This window comes from Equus przewalskii, chromosome 7 (genome assembly GCF_037783145.1).
Source record: "Equus przewalskii isolate Varuska chromosome 7, EquPr2, whole genome shotgun sequence".
NCBI classification, from domain to species: domain Eukaryota; kingdom Metazoa; phylum Chordata; class Mammalia; order Perissodactyla; family Equidae; genus Equus; species Equus przewalskii.
The window spans coordinates 57,118,001-57,136,935 of record NC_091837.1 but is presented as its reverse complement, the minus strand read 5'-3'; the positions used below and the strand labels follow the sequence as shown (position 1 = coordinate 57,136,935).

The 18,935-nt window shown below is 43.0% G+C and overlaps 1 protein-coding gene across 3 annotated transcripts in view; it reads right to left on the bottom strand.

Moving 5' to 3' along the window:
• Nucleotides 1-16,527, bottom strand: part of MAPRE2 (microtubule associated protein RP/EB family member 2) — a 147,014-nt gene extending 130,487 nt beyond the window's left edge. The window contains exons 1-2 of one of the 3 annotated variants that reach the window (XM_070629898.1): nucleotides 14,917-15,094; nucleotides 8,186-8,319 (exon numbers count right to left, since the gene is read on the bottom strand). In XM_070629898.1, the coding sequence (XP_070485999.1) occupies nucleotides 8,186-8,299 (114 nt within the window). In that variant the 5' untranslated portion in view covers nucleotides 8,300-8,319; nucleotides 14,917-15,094. Of the gene's footprint in view, nucleotides 1-8,185; nucleotides 8,320-14,916 lie in introns of all 3 variants that reach the window. The other 2 variants (XM_008529444.2, XM_008529443.2) reach the window with 2 other exon arrangements.
• Nucleotides 16,528-18,935: the final 2,408 nt, after the last annotated feature.

Below are 18,935 nucleotides of genomic sequence, written 5' to 3'. Positions count from 1 at the left end.
TCTGAACTGGTCAACCCCAGGCTGCCAAAGCTGAGCGTGCGAACTTTACTGCTGCACCACCAGGCTGGCCTCTCCATAGCTCTTAATTTCACAAAATTCTTTCACGTATATCATTTCACTCAGATCTTGCAATCATAATTCTTTCATTGCTTCCTCTAGAGGTTCACTCGGCTTGATTTTTAGTTAGCTGCTTCTCTCTCCTTTATATTTTTTCCTTAGGAACTCTCATCTGGTGCAGAGTCCCAGAGGCAACCTCCTAATTCAGATTCTCAACCTCCCCCGCACCCAATCATCGTTTCCCTCGCTCTCCACCCACAAGGAGCCATTTTAGACTTTTTTTCCGTGTCATCCACTGTCCACCTCCAAGAAGCATTTAGCTTCTTGTCTAAGACTTTGTCTGCTAAGGCTGAACTTTGGAGGGCCACAAACCATCGTAACATTGAATTTTTCTTGTCCCCGCTGAGAGTGCCTGCTCTAATGCAATTGAACAAGCATGCATTATGGAGCATCTCCTATGTGCCAGCACTGTGCTGAGAGGTAGGGAAGCAACGATGAGTAAGTTGGGTCCTGCTTTCTTACTTTGTCAGTTACAAAACCCTTTTTTTGCATAACTCCATGAAATAAAAAGAATCATTAGTCCCATTCTTCAGGGGAAGAAACTAAGGCTCAGGGAGCTTGTTTTTTGCACAAGATCATATTGCCAATAAAGAACAGAGCTGGGACCCAAACTCTGGTCTTCTGATTCTGAATGGCATGCTTTTCCTATGGATCCATTCTGACCCATTCTTCTTCTTCTCCTATATATGTTAGGCTTCCTTTGCCTATTATTTTAAAATTCAATTTCATATATTTGAAGCAACAGGGCACCAAGTTTTGATCTTTGTAAAGTTTTTTACACAAAGTTCCTATTCATTCATTTGTTCAAAATTTATTGAGCACATAAGATTAACAGCTACCACGTATGTGTAACTAATATGCATCAGGTGCTGGGCTAAGTCTGTTACAGGCATCAGCTCATCTACTCCCCCCAGTGACCATATGAGAGGTGCCAGTTTTCATTCCTACCTTATAGATACACGAACTGAGGCTTGTGGCAGGGCTGGGATTCAAACTCAGGTTTTTGGGCTTTGCAGCTGGAGCTCTTGGGTACCACCTTATACACCTATTACATCCCAGGAACCATGCTAGGTGCTGGGCTCTAAGAGTGAACAATACACAGCGCAGCCACCCAAGGAGCTGACAGATACACAGCTTAATAATCATGGGGCTGTAAATGCAATGACAGGGAGAATGGAACAAAAGGGGAAAATTTATGACTGTGGTTCTCTTGGACATTATATAGAATTTGAAAGCTATTTATGTTTTTCAAGAGTCACCTGGGAATCTTGTTAAAATGCAGATTATGATGCAGTAGGTCTGAGGTGGGGTCTGAGATTTTGCCTTTCTAAAATCTTCTAGGTGATGCTGATGCTGCTAGTCTGAGGACCACACTTTGAGTTGCAAGGCACATGATCTCTCTACTTCAGAGCTCTTTGCACAATCTGCTCTGTGGTGATCTAACCTGCACTTAGTCAGATGCGCCAGTCACTCAGATGATCCCAGCTGAAATAAACTGATTTACAGCTCAGAACTTGCTGAGGATGGACCAAAGATGGTCCAAGGGTGGGCCAAAGCAAAATTAAGGAGGTAAAGCCCATCCTTGGGGCAGGTCATTGCTTCAGTTTTTTCTTACTTCTCTTCTTTCTCCGCATCCTGAATCCCCCAGGGGTCATGTAATCATCCAGAGTTCCAGGTCCTTAGGGAAAGTGCTCTCCTTTCCAAGATGATATGTGCTTACTTGATTAATATGTGCAAATGTGTTAGAGTGCTAATAACAAACATTTGTTATTTCTTCTCTGCTGACCCAAATGGCTGGTTCTGGATCTTGTTACACCGGCACCCTCAGTGAAGCCACTGTTATTTTTCCCTTGTATAGACCATTGACTCGGCTGAATCCACCGCACATACATCCAGTGTGCTTGAGAGTCAAGAGGATGCTCAGATGACCTGCCAAAGTGTCCATCAAAAGCAAAAAAGGAGCTAAAAACTTAAACTTTGCAAATGCTAAATATTTCCACAACTCTATAGTGTACTCAAAGTATCAGTTTGCCTATAAGCATCAGGTCCAAAATGACTTTTGAGATTGCCAGCACTTTCTAACAGGGGTGGACAGGAGTGGACAAGTTAATGTGGCCTCTCTAGGTGCACTTGCAGTTTCAAACTGAGGGAAAGGTGAGCATCACTGCCAGAGTATTGGGAACCCCCCTTTATGGTGGGCTCTGTATCAAAAACGGATTTATCAACCAATTTTTTGAAACCCCATGCATCTTTATACAGGAAATATGAGGTGGTTAGAGGTTTGGATTTCCTTATAATTCAGTATCTTTATGGATTAAAGGGACTTTTGAGGGCTACTTAAGAATTCAGCTGTTGTTTGTAAACCTGCCTGGTATAAAGGGCATTGGACCTGGAGTCAAATTCCCTGGGCCTGAGGTTTTCCCAATTATGCAACTTTGGGCAGACCATTGAAACTCTGGGCTCTAGTGTTTACAAGTTTCTGTAAAGTACAGCTACTTAGACTGTTGCTGCTATGTATAAAAATTCTTAAGCAACTGTAAATTTCTATGTAAATAGAGAATACTTATGATGTTTATCATTATAACTATTAAATAATTGAATTTGAACACATCTCCCTTGTCAATTGGTTCTGAACATTAATTAGAGGGTCAGGAAATATCAAAGTTGCATCAACTGTAGGGAAAAACCAATCACCTAAAAAGAATGGGAGAGAATGATCTTGTAGAGTGGCCTCCATGAAAGAGGCCCCAAGGAATGCTTTGAACAGAACCCTCACCGGCCCTTCTGAAGCCTATTTTGTTGCCTCTTCTGTAGTTGTGACCTCAGCAAACCCAATGGTTTGACTACCATCTCTCTAAGGTTGGTAGCCGAGAAAAAAAGCTAGCTCATCAGATTGTTGTAGGGATTTCATGCTTTGTAGATATCACTTCATTTATTGCAGAGTTTAATATTCTTATGTCTTTCAGATCTTTTAGATCCTTGCTGGAGAAGGTAGTTTTTCTGCCTTCTTGTTCCTCCACCTCTCACAAGGTGCTTCCTTTTTGCTCCCCATGGGGACAGCTAATGCATCCCCCAGTCTTCCCTCAGGAGCACAACGTGAGAACCAGGGGGATGCAGGCCTCTTGTCTTTGCCTGTATTTTGGGGCAGCCCAATACAACTCACTGCTGGAGTGGGTCAGTAGTTCTGCTTTTTCCAGGTCTTCCCTTATCTCTAACAGGATACTGTATGTGACCTCTTTATCTCAGCCCAGGCTGACTGATGGAGAGATGACCCATTGCTGACAACTATGTGCACAGGGAAAGGGAGCTCAGGAGTGTTTCTGAGTGGATGCTTTTTAAAGTGTGTCTGCTCTGCCAGAAATCACACTAATTTCATATTTCAAGGAGCTACAATGGCATTCTCCATATGTTCAATGGAAATTTGAATCTTATCACCACTTCTGCCTATTCCAATTTAACTACATAATTCAGTGTGCTAATGGACTATCAAAACTATGTGTTTTCCTGTTTTGAAAAATTTATGAATTTTCCAAAGAAAAAATACAGTTCCCATTGCGTTTTCTATTATATTTTATTCTAACAAAGATGGATTAACAACCACCTTTCAGAGTCCTGGGATATCTCGTGGGGAAAGGATAGATAAAGGTAAGCTAACCTCTTTATTGAGGAGGCTAAAGGCCACAGGTGAGTTGAGTTGCTTTAAATTGGACTTTAAGCAGAGCTTGGATGAGAACCAGGTCCCTTGACAATCCGTTTAAATTGACTTGTTGAAAACAAAACACTAAGAATGATGTTGTGCCTAACTTACAGAGATTTTAAGAGAAGATCATCGTTTGAATAAGGGGGGTAGTTGGGGACAACCATTCTCTGTCTTAGCTCAGGTTTATTATTTCTTTTTTTTTTTTTTTAAAGATTGGCATCTGAGTTAAGATCTGTTGCCAATCTTCTCCTTTTTTCCTTCTTTCTTCTCCCCAAAGCACCCCAGCACATAGTTGTGTATTCTAGTTGTGAGTGCCTCTGGTTGTGCTATGTAGGATGCCGCCTCAGCATGGCCTGATGGGTGGTGCCATGTCCGCACCCAGGATCAGAACCGGCGAAACCCTCCGCCACCCAAGCGGAGCGCGTGAACTTAACCACTCAGCCACTGGGCTGGCCCCTACTATTTATTTTTAATATTTTCGTAGATGTTGCTACTTCCTCTTTGACTATTATTTCTTTAATTCTTTGCATCTGGAACAATTTTAACTTGCTCTTTTAATTTTTTAATCTCAAGTCTCTGTTCATGATCATTAGTAACAAATTTGCATAGTTTTTCAGATAGAGAAATCAAGGTGTAAAACTCACTGAAAGTCATACAGAATTATTAACAGAGTAGTAATAAAGCCCAAGGTTCATAACCATTTGTTAACATTTAAAAACCAATCCCTAAAATGTGAACAAACCACCAAAAAATTGCACACAGCTTTCAGATTCCAAGAGCAACCCTTTAAACACCACTAAACCTCCCAAGAATATATTGTTAAAAATCTCTTTCCATTGGGATGGGCCGCAAAGCCCACAGGAAAATGAGTCACAGGGACTCAGGCTCGATGTTACAGTGTATAGAACATACAATTGTTCTAGACACCCCGCACAGCTCACCTGCGTCAGATTGCTCAACCAGGTACACTCTGAAGGTGCCAAATGACTCTTACCAACCCCACCCGAGGCCTCAGGTCTGGGCAAATTACCATGAACAGCATCATCACAGACGCTCAGATAAGTGTTTTAGGACAGAAAGACAACCCGATACACTCTTCCACAAGAGATAAACCTGACCAACTCAATTCGACTCGAGTTGGTGTCCGTGGTGATGGTTAAGCAGAGCCAACAGACTCCTGAAGGGGAAAAGCCATGTATTCTTGAATATAATTATCCTCTTGTGGTCTGTGTGGCTAATTGTGAGAGCTGTGGGTAAGCAGTACCAGGGGCTTCGCGTTCTTTTCAAATAAGGCAAACAATAGCCCTATAGGACAGATGGTTCTTGTTTCTGGGCACAATTTGATTATAAAGCCCCAATCAGTCTCTTGCTACTTCAGAACAGCAGCCTTCAGGGCGGAGTCTCCCTGGATCAGCCTGTCCATCCCTGAGTTCACAGAACATTCCTTCCACGATAAAAAGACCAAGTGGTTCGTGAATATAGTGAAAGCTCCCTATGTTCAGTTGTTTATTTTAACGTGAGTTTAGAAACATCAGTGTAGAAGTACCTGCACTTGGTTGACAATTTTTTTTTAAAGATTTTATTTTTTTTCCTTTTTCTCCCCAAAGCCCCTGGTACATAGTTGTATATTCTTAGTTGTGGGTCCTTCTAGTTGTGGCATGTGGGACGCTGCCTCAGCGTGGTTTGATGAGCGGTGCCATGTCCGCGCCCAGGATTTGAACTGATGAAACACTGGGCCGCCTGCACAGGAGCGTGAGAACTTAACCACTCGGCCACGGGGCCAGCCCCTTGGTTGACAATTTTTAAACAAACATCTGGAAAAAAAATCACCAGGATTTGCTTTGAGAGTAGGCCTGGAGGAAATTTGTCATAGATGAGAGGCAGGATGGGGGAAAAGTCCTATCCTGAAATTTTATAGATAGGAAATGTGATTTTTTTAAAATGAAAAGTGACCTGTGGTATGAGTCAACACAAAAATATTGTAACACCTGTCAGAATTAGTTGTTTTGCAGCATTTCACCATTTATCTTTTCTAGCACCTACTGTTGTTCCTTATCTTCTCCTATGAGATAACTATTCTCTGTCTCTTCCCAAACGCTTACCAAAACCTGCCAGCTGCTCAATCCTCATACCAAGTGTAAAGTGTGGTTCCTCCCAGAGGTGTTGGTGTTCAATGTGTTAACAATTTAAGCAAAAGGGATAAAGTTCCAGCAGTGAACTTTCAGAAATTACTTGCAGGGAGAGAAGCATTCTCCCTTCCGCTCTCGGTATGTTTTCCATGGTAAACTGTGGACCAAGAGGGAACCCAACGGCAGACCAATGACCGAGAGAGCCCTACCTGAGTACCCCATTTCCCAGCTGGAAGAAAACTTTCGTCTGCATTTCTTCATCTACAAAGCAGTGGTGTCGGAAGATGATAAAACAATTCCAAATGTTGGATATGGAAAACAACATTCAACACCCTAAGGAAAATGTTTATGTGAAATACTGTTCAGCGTGAATACAGACAATCAGAGCTTTACACAAAAATGAAAATAGTTGTTGTAACAGTTGCAAGAAGGTGGTGAGATTAGGAGTGCTTCCCCTCACTCATCTTTTTCACACTCCCACTAAGGGATTTTTGTCGTATTTATTAAAACAGCAACAGAAGGATAAATGAGTTTCTCCTCCACGTGCTGGAGGGGGGAATTCTGCACGGGGGTGTCTTTTAACAAAATGACCAAGCAGCTTGTTCCAATCTGGAGTTATGTGATTGGGTAAGATACAAAGCTCTTAATAACTGATTACAATTATGTAGTGATGTGGTTATGGCTACACAAAAATGTGTTTTCAAAGGAATAATATTTTATAAAGCGTTGAGGGGTTAAGAATACTAAAGCATGTTTTATAATCCATTAATAAGTTTTTCCTGGGGGAAAAAAATGCAAGAGGCATTGTGTAGAATTCTGGCAGAAAAAAAAGTCTTGGGTCTTTTGCCTTCACTGAGCAATGAGTGGCACCCTGATGAGAAATTCATCACGTGGCGTCCTGGGGTAAGTCGCTGTTCCCCAGTCAGGAGGAGAACTCTAAGTTTCTAAGGAGCAGAAGGGAGAGTTGTGGTTGCCATAGACATATAGCCACGAGCGACATGTTGATAAGACTTATACTGTATACTTCCATTCCCGGTTCCCAGACAGAACCTCAAAATTAACATCACCTTTCTTCCAAATTAGACACACTGCAGAAACCCACATCATACAGTATTTAGTCAATTGCCAGCCCTATCTGAAACAGATCACTGAATAATCTTACGACCACATCATCATACATAACAGCCATTATGAAGATCCATACACACGTTACCTAATTCGATCCTTACAAGAATCCTGTGAGACAATGCCAGACTCTATTGTCTCTTTTTGACAGAAGAGAAAACTCAATTTGAGAGATGCTGATGAAGGATGTTAAGTAACATCCCCAAGGTCACCCAGTCAGTCAAAGAGATAGTTCATTTAGTATTATTTCAACATGATATTAAACAAAAAGACCAATTTATATGTGAAAAAGTGACTCTTCTAGTTCAGGGCTTTTCAAACTTTAATGTGGATATGAATCATCTACAGATCCTGTTAAACTGAAGATTCTGATGGAAAAGGTCTGGAGTGGAGCATGAAATTCTGCATTTTAAGGTGCTCCCAGATGATGCTGATGCCGCAGGTCCTGGGACCTCCCTTGACTAGCAAGGCATCATTGGAATCCCTTGGGTTTGGACTTCAGTGCAATCGCCTGAGAGTGAATTTAGATTAGCAATGTCCTGTGGGCGTGGTTGATGAGTTTCTCAAGTTATCCCATCTAATTTAACAATTTACCTATTAAAAGCTCTGTGAAAGAAAATACCTTACGAAATAAAAAGATTGCTAATTTTATAACTCTGGTTTTGCTTTTTATTACCCCTCTTAATTAAGCGAACTGTGCAGAAAATTTCAGATAATGGCTTGCTTTTTTTCTTTATCAGGTGAAGGCAGCTCAGACATTTTAACTTTTTATCCCAGAAATATAGTCTCAGATCAGATATTTTACAGACCAGGAAAGCTAGTCATTTTGAGATTTACTGTGGGATAAGAATTGAGCTACAAAATTTAGCCAAAACAAAAATAAAATAAAACTCCAAACAACAACCAAAAAAAAAAAAAAGAAAAAAGATGCCCAGTTAAATTTTAATTTTAGATAAAAAATTAATTTTTTATGAGCATATCCTATGCAATATATAGGACATACTTATACCGAAAAAAAAAAAAATCATTTGTTTCTCCGAAATTCAGATTTAACTGTGTCCTGTATTTTATCTGGGAATCTCAGATGGCAGTGTACCCCCAAATTCTAACTTACCTTGAAGTGCTGAAAGAGCAGAGGCTGAGACGGAGAATTAACAGACTCATTGACAGTGTTGTTCAACCTTCTAACTGCACGGAGGATTTCCTTCTGGATTTGCCAACACCACATGGAGCACTTGGTTATTATTGCTGTTGATTTGTGAAAACTCCTTTTAGGAGATTTGTGCCCAGAAGACCACACTTAAAAAAAGAGGCAGGCTGGAAGTTAAGCTACCAAGAGTCTCCTATCAATAGCTTCCTTCCCAGGAAAGGACCAGGTCGGGCAAAGCAGGAAGGTTGTGCCTCTCTTTTCCACTTTTGGAGGGCTGAAGACGGAAGGGCTCAGTGGAAAAATGGAGACAGCAGTTTCTTGGGTAGAATCCTGAAATGTTCTTCTTACTATATCAAATGTGGGCAAGTCGATTGGATTTAAGATTATCTTTGAAAGAAGGAAGGAAAGTGTAAGGTGGTTGCAGGGGCTCTCTCATCTCTTGCTTATTTGTTGTCGTAAGCAGGCTTTAACAGCTTTAAAAGAGACTAGGCCTCTGATTTCACCTTTTTTTTTTTTTTGCTTTTTCTCCCAAATCTCCCCAGTATATAGTTGCATATTTTAGTTGTGGGTCCTTCTAGTTGTGGCACGTGGGACACCACCTCAACATAGCTTGATGAGCGGTGCCATGTCCGCGCCCAGGATCCGAACCGGCAAAACCCTGGGCCGCTGCAGCAGAGTGTGCGAACTTAACCACTTGGCCACGGGGCAGCCTCCTGATTTCACTTTTATGTATGACAGCCAATAAAAAGTTTCAGATACTTTAGCAAACCTAAAAAGAATTGCCTCATTTTCCAGCTGCCTTTTCTTGCTTATTTTTCCTTCTACTGGCTTCAAATACCAATGGTTATTCCTGCCATGGTGTTTATAATTAATCCCAAGTTAGAACCAAGGTTTGTCTGTTAGCAAAATGCTTTTGACTTTTTGCCCCTGTTGAAGCAATTGACAATTATGAATTCCCTACTCTGGTAAAATATAGTGAATTCAATTAGTTCCTAACTGAGGAACAACTTTGTAGAGAACAAGTGATATATGTATGGCATAAGCTATATTAAACAAAATGTATTGAGTGAAAATGTGAAATCTAAATTATAAAGGAGGAAAGCTAATTTCACCTGAACTGGTTCCGAACCCGCTTAGCACGGGAGTTATACAGTCTGTCTTCAGTTGTCCCCAGGCCACCCCCTCCCCCAGTTACTCCATCAGGAACAATGATGGGTTAAGTTACCTTGGGAGTTAGTTATCTATATCCATTACTACCAACAGTCCTAGGATTGTATTCAATATACACTTAAAATTTTTTGTTTTTAGAAATGATTTCGCTGATCTCAGGTACCTCAAACTTTACATTATTTATAATACATTGTTTGTTTTAGTGAAAAAGGAACCTCTCTTTTTTTTAATCTCTAAATTGCAGTTGTACTGATTCTGGAAGAGATGAGACCCTTAAATTTGCTCTATCAATCTAAGTGAAACTCATTTGCAAATAGTCTGCGGTATTAACGGGTCATCAAAAAGAGGAAGTTCTCTTAACTGAAGGAAATTTTATGAGTAAAATAAAGACAAGTTCCTATCAATGTAGTTATTGTTCTTTCAAATATTCTTTCTAGAATCTTAATAGTAATCTGTCCAGCCTTGGGCAGAAGGCAAGTAATTTGAATTTCTGAATCATAATCTAATCTATTTTTTTTGAGGAAGATTAGCCCTGAGCTAACATCTGCTGCCAATCCTCTTTTTGCTGAGAAAGACTGGCCCTGAGCTAACATTCGCTCCCACTTTCTCTACTTTGTATGTGGGATGCCTGCCACAGCATGGCTTGACAAGCGGTGCGTAGGTCTGCACCAGGGATCTGAACTGGTGAACCCCGGGCCAGCGAAGAAGAACTTAACCACTGTGCCACCAGGCTGGCCCCTAAAGCTTCAGGTTTTGATAGCTTACCATATAATAAAAATATCAAAGTTTGCACGTTTTGAAATTTCAAACTAAATTGTCCGTGATATTATGTCAACCTTTAGTAATGTAGGTGACTATATGTATATCTGCTTATTATTTATCATTGCCTTTATAAGTAGCAAGCAATTTACCTTAAATGTATACTTTAGAAGAATAGTGCTTTTTCCCAAATCAGCATTTCCACATCATGTTTTGTGTATGAAATGACAGTCAATGAAAAATTTCTAAATCTGAATAAATCCTCAAATTATGCCTTCATATACTGAGATGAGCACACAACTGACCTCACAGGTTGGAGAAGAAGGAAGTTCCTTCTGCTAAAGAGATAAGGCAAGTGTCACCCTGGGCTTGCTGTCCAGGGTGTGTTTTCCCATTTTCTAGAACTCTGGAAACGATGATGTAGCTCAGTGTAAGTTAGTATCGCATTGTTGGGGCTTGTTTAGGTTCAGAAGTTTTACAGTTGACCGTATCACTAAAATTCATGTATTATTTAGAAATATGCTGCTTTTGCAAAGTAAATGCACACAAAAGGGGAACATGAAATGAAACCATCTTTAGTGATTATGGACCTATATTTGGAAACAAATTTTTTCCCTTCTCTAAAGGGAAAAAAACTGAAAAAAAGACTGAGGCTTTATGTGAGCTAATTCTCATTTAAAACTAAAATGTGTTGGGGTCGGCTCCATGGTGTGGTGGTTAGGTTCAGTGCACTCTGCTCTGGCCACTCGGGTTTGTGGGCCTGGGTCCTGGGCGTGGCCCTATATCACTTGTCAGCCATGCTGTGATGGTGACCCACATATAAAGTGGAGGAAGATTGTCACAGATGTTGGTTCAGGGTTAATCTTCCTCAAGCAAAAAAGAGGGGAAGATTGGTAACAGGTGTTAGCTCAGGGCTAATTCTCAGAAAAAACAAATAAACGAAACTGAAGCATGTTGAACTAGAATATATCAGTAGCACAAAAGCAGCCAGAGACAAGAGGTAAGCAAACAAGCATGGCTGTAGTCCAACAAAAATATTTTGGACACTAAAATTTGAATTTCATATAATTTTTAAGGGTCCCTCAAAATTTTTCTTCTTTTGATATGTTTTCAACCATTAAAAGATACAAAAACAAATCTTAGTTTGCAAGCCATGCAAGGATATGGTGGGCCATGGTTTGCTGATTCCCAGAACAAATGGAGCCATGGGTTTCAACTCAACAGAAGCTTAAAGCCAGTGTATGAAGCTTGTCAATAGGCATTTTTGAAGTGTGTAGATTATTAGGTTTGTTGGAAGCAAATTTATCAACGATTGTATTCTATAAGGCCCTGGTATAACAAACCACAATTTGGAATACTTCTCTTGAAATTTATGGTTTCAAATCTGAAGTAAAAATTTTGTGCAATTAATAGATTTGAAATACTATAGCTAGATTTCCCTCATTAAGGAGAATAAATTCACTTTAAATGTTTAGGATGGTTGCAGGTGAATACGTAAGAGAGTTGGATGCTTTCTTCGTGGTCTCCCTGCAGAGAGCCTACCATGGGTGGAAGGTGCTGCGAGGGAGACATTTCTGCATCAGTTGGAGGACTATTAGTAAAGATGCTGTCCAGGGCATTTAAGCTTCTGTTGGATGGTATGACTGTCTATGAAGGGCCCTAAAACAAGAGAGCTGATGCTTCCATGATTTGGGCGAAAATTTTAAAACTTCTTACTTGGGTTATCTGGATAAGAAGCTAATGATGGCTCAGACAGTTTGGGGTTGGCCTAGTCCAAGGGTTGATTATTTTATTATTTTTTTATTTTTATTTTTTCTTTTTCTCCCCAAATCCACCCCGTACATAGTTGTATATTTTTCAGTTGTGGGTCCTTCTAGTTGTGGCATGTGGGACGCCGCCTCAGCGTGGCCTGACAAGTGGTGCCACGTCTGCACTCAGGATCAGAACCGGTGAAATCCCGGGTCGCCAAAGCGGAGCACATGAACTCAACCACTCGGCCACGGGGCAGCCCCCTGATTATTTAAGAATAAAGTCAGTAACAGCATGATGTATGTGAGTAGTTTCTCTTATTTTAAGGAGAGAGAGGATAATTAGAACTGAGCTTGTCTAGCCAAAACCTCCAGGCAAGATTACATCAAAACCTATTTAGAAACAGCAGTATGACATAAGAGACACCGGAAAAGGAGTCAGGACCTCAGGTTTCTCACCATTAAGTGATCTTTGGAAGATCATTTAATTTTTGGACTTACTTATGCTATGTGGCACATGGGAATACTATCTTCCCAATTATATTTAGGCCCTGATACATTAATAAGACTAAAGGGCTGTATAAATTTAAGGTAATAAGACTGGGTGGTTCTCAAAAACTTCAGAGCTTCTAAAACTGAGATGACACCATTCTTTCTGCCTCACCCCTTTTGGCCTAATTATAAATATGACAGAGGTGGTTTATACCATCCTCTGATTAGTCTGGATTAGTGACATTTTTCTAGACTAGCTTTCAGCCTTTCAATATCTTAGACCTCCCAAAAAAGGGGTTGAAATTTCAGAAATACATCCGGAGGGCCTTTTCTAAGCCACACAGAAATGAGAATGGGTTCGTTTACATCATTTTGGCCTTTGGGAATCCTTAACATTTATCTTTGGTGGTATCTGTCAAAGAATACATGCAACTTTCCATTTGAAAAATGCTGGCTATTTCAATGTACTTTTGTTATCGTTCATGTAGGCCGATGACAATAGAAGCTGCTTAACTATTAACCTGACATTGGTGCTACTCTGAAATAACTCTCCTAGCTGAATGAGTTCCTTTAGGCATCCACATAGTTGGACATGTGTTTTCTCCATAATAAATAAATGGGTAGAGAGCCAACTTTTGTGAAGTGAATCTTCCACCCTGAGAATGTGGTTAAGTGTTATAACAATTATTGGCTATGATCAGAATGCTAAATTGTTTTGTGTAAAAATGTAAGTGAGCAAATGAGCTACTATTTCACAGCAATTAAGCATTGTAACAGAACTTTGGTTCCTACATATCCAGAACGTCTGTCTTGGAAAATAAAACAATGTACTCAGGATGATTTGCATACGAATGTTCTCCCCATCTTCCAATAATGCTCAGTATAAACAAGCAGCATCCACAACAGGAAAGACCCTGTGCTCTGTGCTATGGGGGCTGCAGACATAAAGGCCCCTAAGAGATAATAGAATATGAAGCAGGGTACATAGATGTGACGAGAGATTCTAACAAAGTTCAATGACTCACTATAGTGAATGCTTGCTTTGTGTCAGGCACTGTCGTCCCCGCTTAAGGAGACTGAGAATGGGGAAGAAAGCAGAGAGAGCCATGGGGATATAAAGAATAATGAAGAAAGGAAAGGTATAAAAATTGAAGTTAATAGCAATAAAAATAAGAAAAATACGTTTATTTAATAAACCGTGTACATCTTTAAACAGGTTATCTTATTAGGGTCATGTCTTGGGGATGATTTTTTTTTAAAGCAAGGAATCTTTGGTTAATAGCAAACTAAATTTCATGTAAAATGTTAGGTGTAACCATTTCTATTTAAATTGATCCTTTAATCCACCCCTGAATGTGTAATTAAACAGTATTTGACTTTTTTGTATTCAAAACTTATGTACTGCAAATTCATCCTCTCCACTTCGCATAACCGAAATAACCCAAACCAGTTCACACTTTCCCAACAGTTTTTTATATGCTTCCACCAAGGAAATTACAAGATGTCTAAATGGCTTTATGTCCTCTTTCTAACAGGAGAGAGCATTATATGAAGCAGGGAGAATAGGGCGCTGGAAAAGGGAGCGGCTCCTATAAGGAAATAGCTCCTGATCAGATATTCAAATGTACTTTTGAAGGTGTGCGCCTCAATAAACTGCTCTATGTAATTACTTCTTATTCTCCGGGCTCCGCCCTGAAGTGCAGCCTGCTGACTCACCAGGGCTGCTCCCGGTTAGTTTCTGTTGGGTGTCCCCACTGCCTGCTACACGTGAGTCATCACGGGTATGAAAGTTTCTACCCGTCTCCTTAACAACCGTGCAGAAGCCCAGCACTGACAGTGAACTTCGATCTTCCCAATAAGAGCCAGACCCTCGGCAGAGAGGGTAAAAAATGATGTGGCAGGTGTCATGGCCAGCCAAGCTGCCAGATGACAGTCCCCAGTCCTAGGGTGTTGGTCTTCGCACCCCAGTTTCAGCGTCTTTTCCCCCACCCACCCAAGTAGTTAAACTGGCATCTTGTCTTGCTATGCCTGCAGCTTCTGGCCACTGAACTGCTCGTTTTCGTCAGTTCTCAAACTTGGCTGCTCAATGGAATCATCTGGAGATTAAAAAAAAAAAAAAGAAGGAAGATGCCTGGCTCTCATCTCCAAACAGTCTGATTTAAATGGGTTTGGATGAGAAATAGACATCAGGAGTTGTCAAAGCTCCCCACGTGATTCCAATAAGCAGCAAAGTTTGGGAACCTTTGCTTGGAGAAGCATCATTCTCTCCACGCAAGTGAAACCCACCAGTTAAGCTTACCTAATGACCACTTGGTGGGCTCCTAAACCTCCTATCTTTGAGATTCTGACACATAGCCGCTGACACCTAATTAGTTAGGCAGCAAAGAACGCTGGCTAAAGCAAGGGTGCATTTCCAGAAGGGACACTGGCTAGACAAGGACCCTCCCCCGGCTTTGCTTGCTAAAATCTTAGCTAAATTGAGTGTCCAAGAGAAGCATCTCAAATCTTGCTATTCCTCCGGTTTACCTTTTGGTCTCTGTTCTGTTTCATCCCACAGTGTCTTGTTCAGCAAAGTTGTAAACCTCAGGTCTTCTCAGATTAGAAGCAGGTGCTGCGTCAAACCTCAACCAAGACAGGACTGCACGCTTCACCCCGGCTGGGACCGAACCGCCGGCTCGCAGCGCGGCCTCAAGGCAGATACTATGCTAATCAAAAAAGTTCTTCCGTCTCGTCGCTGGCGGGCGGGTGCAGGTTTGAACACTTAACCCTTGATTTTACGTGACAGCACTATAGTGCGTTTAGTGACCTCCTCATGCCTAGTGCGTCTTGACCACGTTCCATGTTTTTGAAGGAGAGGACGTGAGCAAGTGGTGGAGAAAAACCGCAGGGAGGGCACAGCAGTGTTGGCTGCTGCTGAAGTGAAGGGACGGCTAATGTTTGGAATATTAATTACTCCACGCGCTACTGACCCAGCGAGGACTAGCAGAAGGGGACTAGGGGTTAAGACAAAGGCTCCTCCTGATCAAATGGCTGCAGCGCCCCTTCCTCTGAGGTTACAGCTCTGCCCTCTGCGCTGGGCAGCCCTTAGCACGGGACTGGCAAAGTGACTCAAGGGGTGACCAAATCCACCAGCCCTTTTGAGGTCGTAAGTCTGCTTTACCGAGCGCTCCAGGTTCAGCGGGGAGAGCCATTCTGTGCCCACCCCTCCTCCTGGCCCTTTGTGGGATTTCTGGCCTCGGCGCAGCCCTTCTAAGGGTGGGCTGAAAAATTTCCCACAGAAGCACTGTGCGGAGTCGCTAAGAAGCCCTCGCCCTGTGCGCAGGGTGCTCCCTGCAGAAGAACCACTTGGGCTCAGAATAATAACCCGCTCTCTTTCCCGCGAACCCGGCTCCCGAGTCCCAGGAGCACGATCAGAAGTCAGAGTCGGAGTGGGGAGTGGTGGGGCTCATCTCTGCCGGAGGGGAAGCACCGGGGCGAGAGCAGGGCCGGGGGTCCAGCGTTTGCTCCCCAGCCTGCGGGCGCCGGAGCGCGGCACTTCCTGGTCTGCCCCGAAGCGCGCAGCCCCTGCCAGCGCCCCCAGTTCTCAGTCCCGGAGCCCCAACTCTGGCTCCTCTAGGTCCGTGCGCCGCGGGCGCGCACCCGCAAGACTCCCTTCTTCACCAGCGCCAAGTGTCACTGTCCTGGACAGCCTTGGCCCTCACCCACCGAGACAGTCCACTTTGCTTCTGCCAGCGTGGCAGCCCCGACTCCCTCCCCTTCCCGGGGTACGCAGCGCTGGGGCCCCGAAGGAGAGATGAGGCCCGCGGGAGCGCGGCGGCTGCATACCCAGGGGCCGCGCCGCCGACCCCTGCGCAACTTCTTGCTGGGCTCAGAGACCCCCGGTCCGGCTGGTTCCACGACCGGCCGGCTGCAGCCCCCGGGCGGCGAGTGGAGGCGCGGCCAGGGTCCGGGCTGGGAGGGACTGCGCCAGGGCAGGGGGTGTGGGGGCGCGCCAGGGCGGTACCGCTTTAAATGCACTTGACTCACCTGCTCCGGCGCTGTCGCCTCCTTCCTCTACTGACAGCTGGGGGCTTTGTTTTCTCCACCCACCCGGCCTGCTGCGCTCCGCCCCCACCGCCCCACGTGACTTGCCTTCTGCCACTGCCACTGCTCGGTGAGTCCACCCGAGAGAGCCCAGCCAGCGCCACTCCTTCGCGGGGGTGCGGGGTGCAGGTGGGCACCCCAGTTGAGGAGAGGGCCAAGTAGATCCGAGTGACCCACCGGCGGGTCAGTTGGAAGGTGGCACGCTGGTTAGGGCCCTAGGAAGCCGGGAAGAGTTGGTGACACGGAATAAAGTGCCAGCCGGTGAAATGAGCTGGGCTATTGGGCCCCACCCGAGAGGGAAGAGGCCAGCACGGCTTGGAGAGGGGCTTGAAAAGGCGACGCCACACCGTGAATTAAGCACCTGTCCCTGGGGGAGTCCTCACACCATCCGGCATGCACCTGCTTTTTACACCAAGTGTTTGTATTCATACCTGGGGAACACTTGATGAGGGGCAAACTAATTTTGTCATGAACATTATTAATTACAGCAGGTAATTCCAAGCCGAACGATACGATGAACAATGCAATAACACCATTTTATTGAGGTTTTAAATCTGCTTTTCTGGTGTGGGTGACACTCAGATTCTATTTGGAAAATGGAATCCAGGCTGGAGAAGCTAACTCCAGATTATTGATGTGGGCACTTGTCCATTTGGAACAGCACCCATTTTTAATGAAATGAATTGAGAAAAGTGTCTGGCTTCAGGACCCAGCTCAGGATCTGCTGCTTCTGGAAGTGGTCCCAACCCTTGCTGATCTCCACTGTTTGCAACTGCAAGAAGCTGTTGTCCGAGTCCTTCCTTTTGCCCTTGGAGAAGACGTACAGACCTTTTTTTCCCCCAAATTGCCACTCAGGGGAAAGATTGTCTCCATCTCCCCAGCAGCTGTTAAAGTGAAGTCTGCATAGTGGAGTGACTTAGCACAGTGCTTTCCAGACTCTCATGCGTAGAGGAATTACCTGGGGGCCTTGTTTTATAACCAGATTCTGATTGTGTGAGTCTGGGGTTGGACCTGAGATTCTGCTTCTCTAGCAAACTCCCAGGTAATGTTGGTGCTGCTGGTTTGAGGACCACACTTTGAGTAGCAAGGCTTAGAGCACCCACTTTGGCATTGACCAGGCTATTTTGAGTCCTGACTGCACCACTTCAATAGCTGTGTGACCTTAGGTGAGTTTCTCAACATTTAAACTTCCCAAACTGTAAAATGGGGATGATACTAGTATCCACTTCAGTCTTGAAGATTAAGTGAGAAAACTTGTACAAAGCACCGAGTATAGTGCCTGGCATATAGAAAATGTTAGCTAGTTAACTCTTGGGGTCATCCTTGCAGGAGCATAAAGTCCAACGTACTCAGAAGGGGAGCAGTGTATGAAATGGGCACAGGGGATGAGGCAGCCAGCCCAAGATTGACAACTACTCTCCTGTAGTGCCTACCAGGGGTCAGATGTGTAGAATAAGGTTATTGAATAGATGAACGACTGTAATGGAGAGCAAATTGTACATGTTTAAAAGTTCTGGTTCTTCTGCAAAACTTTAAATCTTGATAAATTAGTTCTGGGACATTGATTAAAAAGTCATTTTGCTTTTTATAACAGATAATGTCCAGCTGCCTGTCGGATGGGTAATCTATTTTAATATCTGAGAGAGTAAATGGATTGTTAAGGAGAAGTACATTTTTTATCCTCATTAAAAACCTTGAAATTTAAATTTAAATGCATTTATTAATGAAGATATGGTATTCTTAGCTCTCAAAATGAATGGGTATTGTCATCATAGGTCTCATAAATCCCTTCCTTGCTTTGCCTCTCTGCCCCCCACATATGAATGTTTCCTGAGACTCATTTCTTGGCTTTTTGTTTTTCTCACTTTCTGCCATTTCCCTTGGAAATTTCATTCATGTCTTATGTTCAACTTTCAAGTGTGTGGAGATTATTTCTGAATCTATACCCACATTCTTAACTTGTTTCCAAGCACCATTTCTGCATTACTGATTACTTGCTAGGCATTTCCATTCAATTTCCTACTAGCATAGAAGTTTCAGTGAGTTCTAAATTAAACTCCTTCCTCCTCCCATGAAATGGACACCTACTTGGTAATAAATCAAGATGGTGATTTGCATTGGGAAGCCCTCAGTGCTAATTCAGGGACCTGGCAAGGGTGTAGGATACACAGTATGATTATCCCAGCTTCCTTCTGGCTGCTCCCAGATATTTCTGTGAGATTTTGCCTACAACAGTGACTGGTGCCGACTTACGTATGAACACAACTTACTGGTGTAACAGCTATGTATGTAGCTATGGGCTGCTGGATGAATGGTAATCAGTGTGAACTGAGCTAGTGAGATACTCCATCAGTCAGGGTAGGCTAGCTTATGCTGCTGTAATGAATAGCACTCAAATGTAAGTGGCTTAGTATGATAAAAGTTAATTTCCTCCTCATGCAAAATCTTCAGGAAGCTCTCAG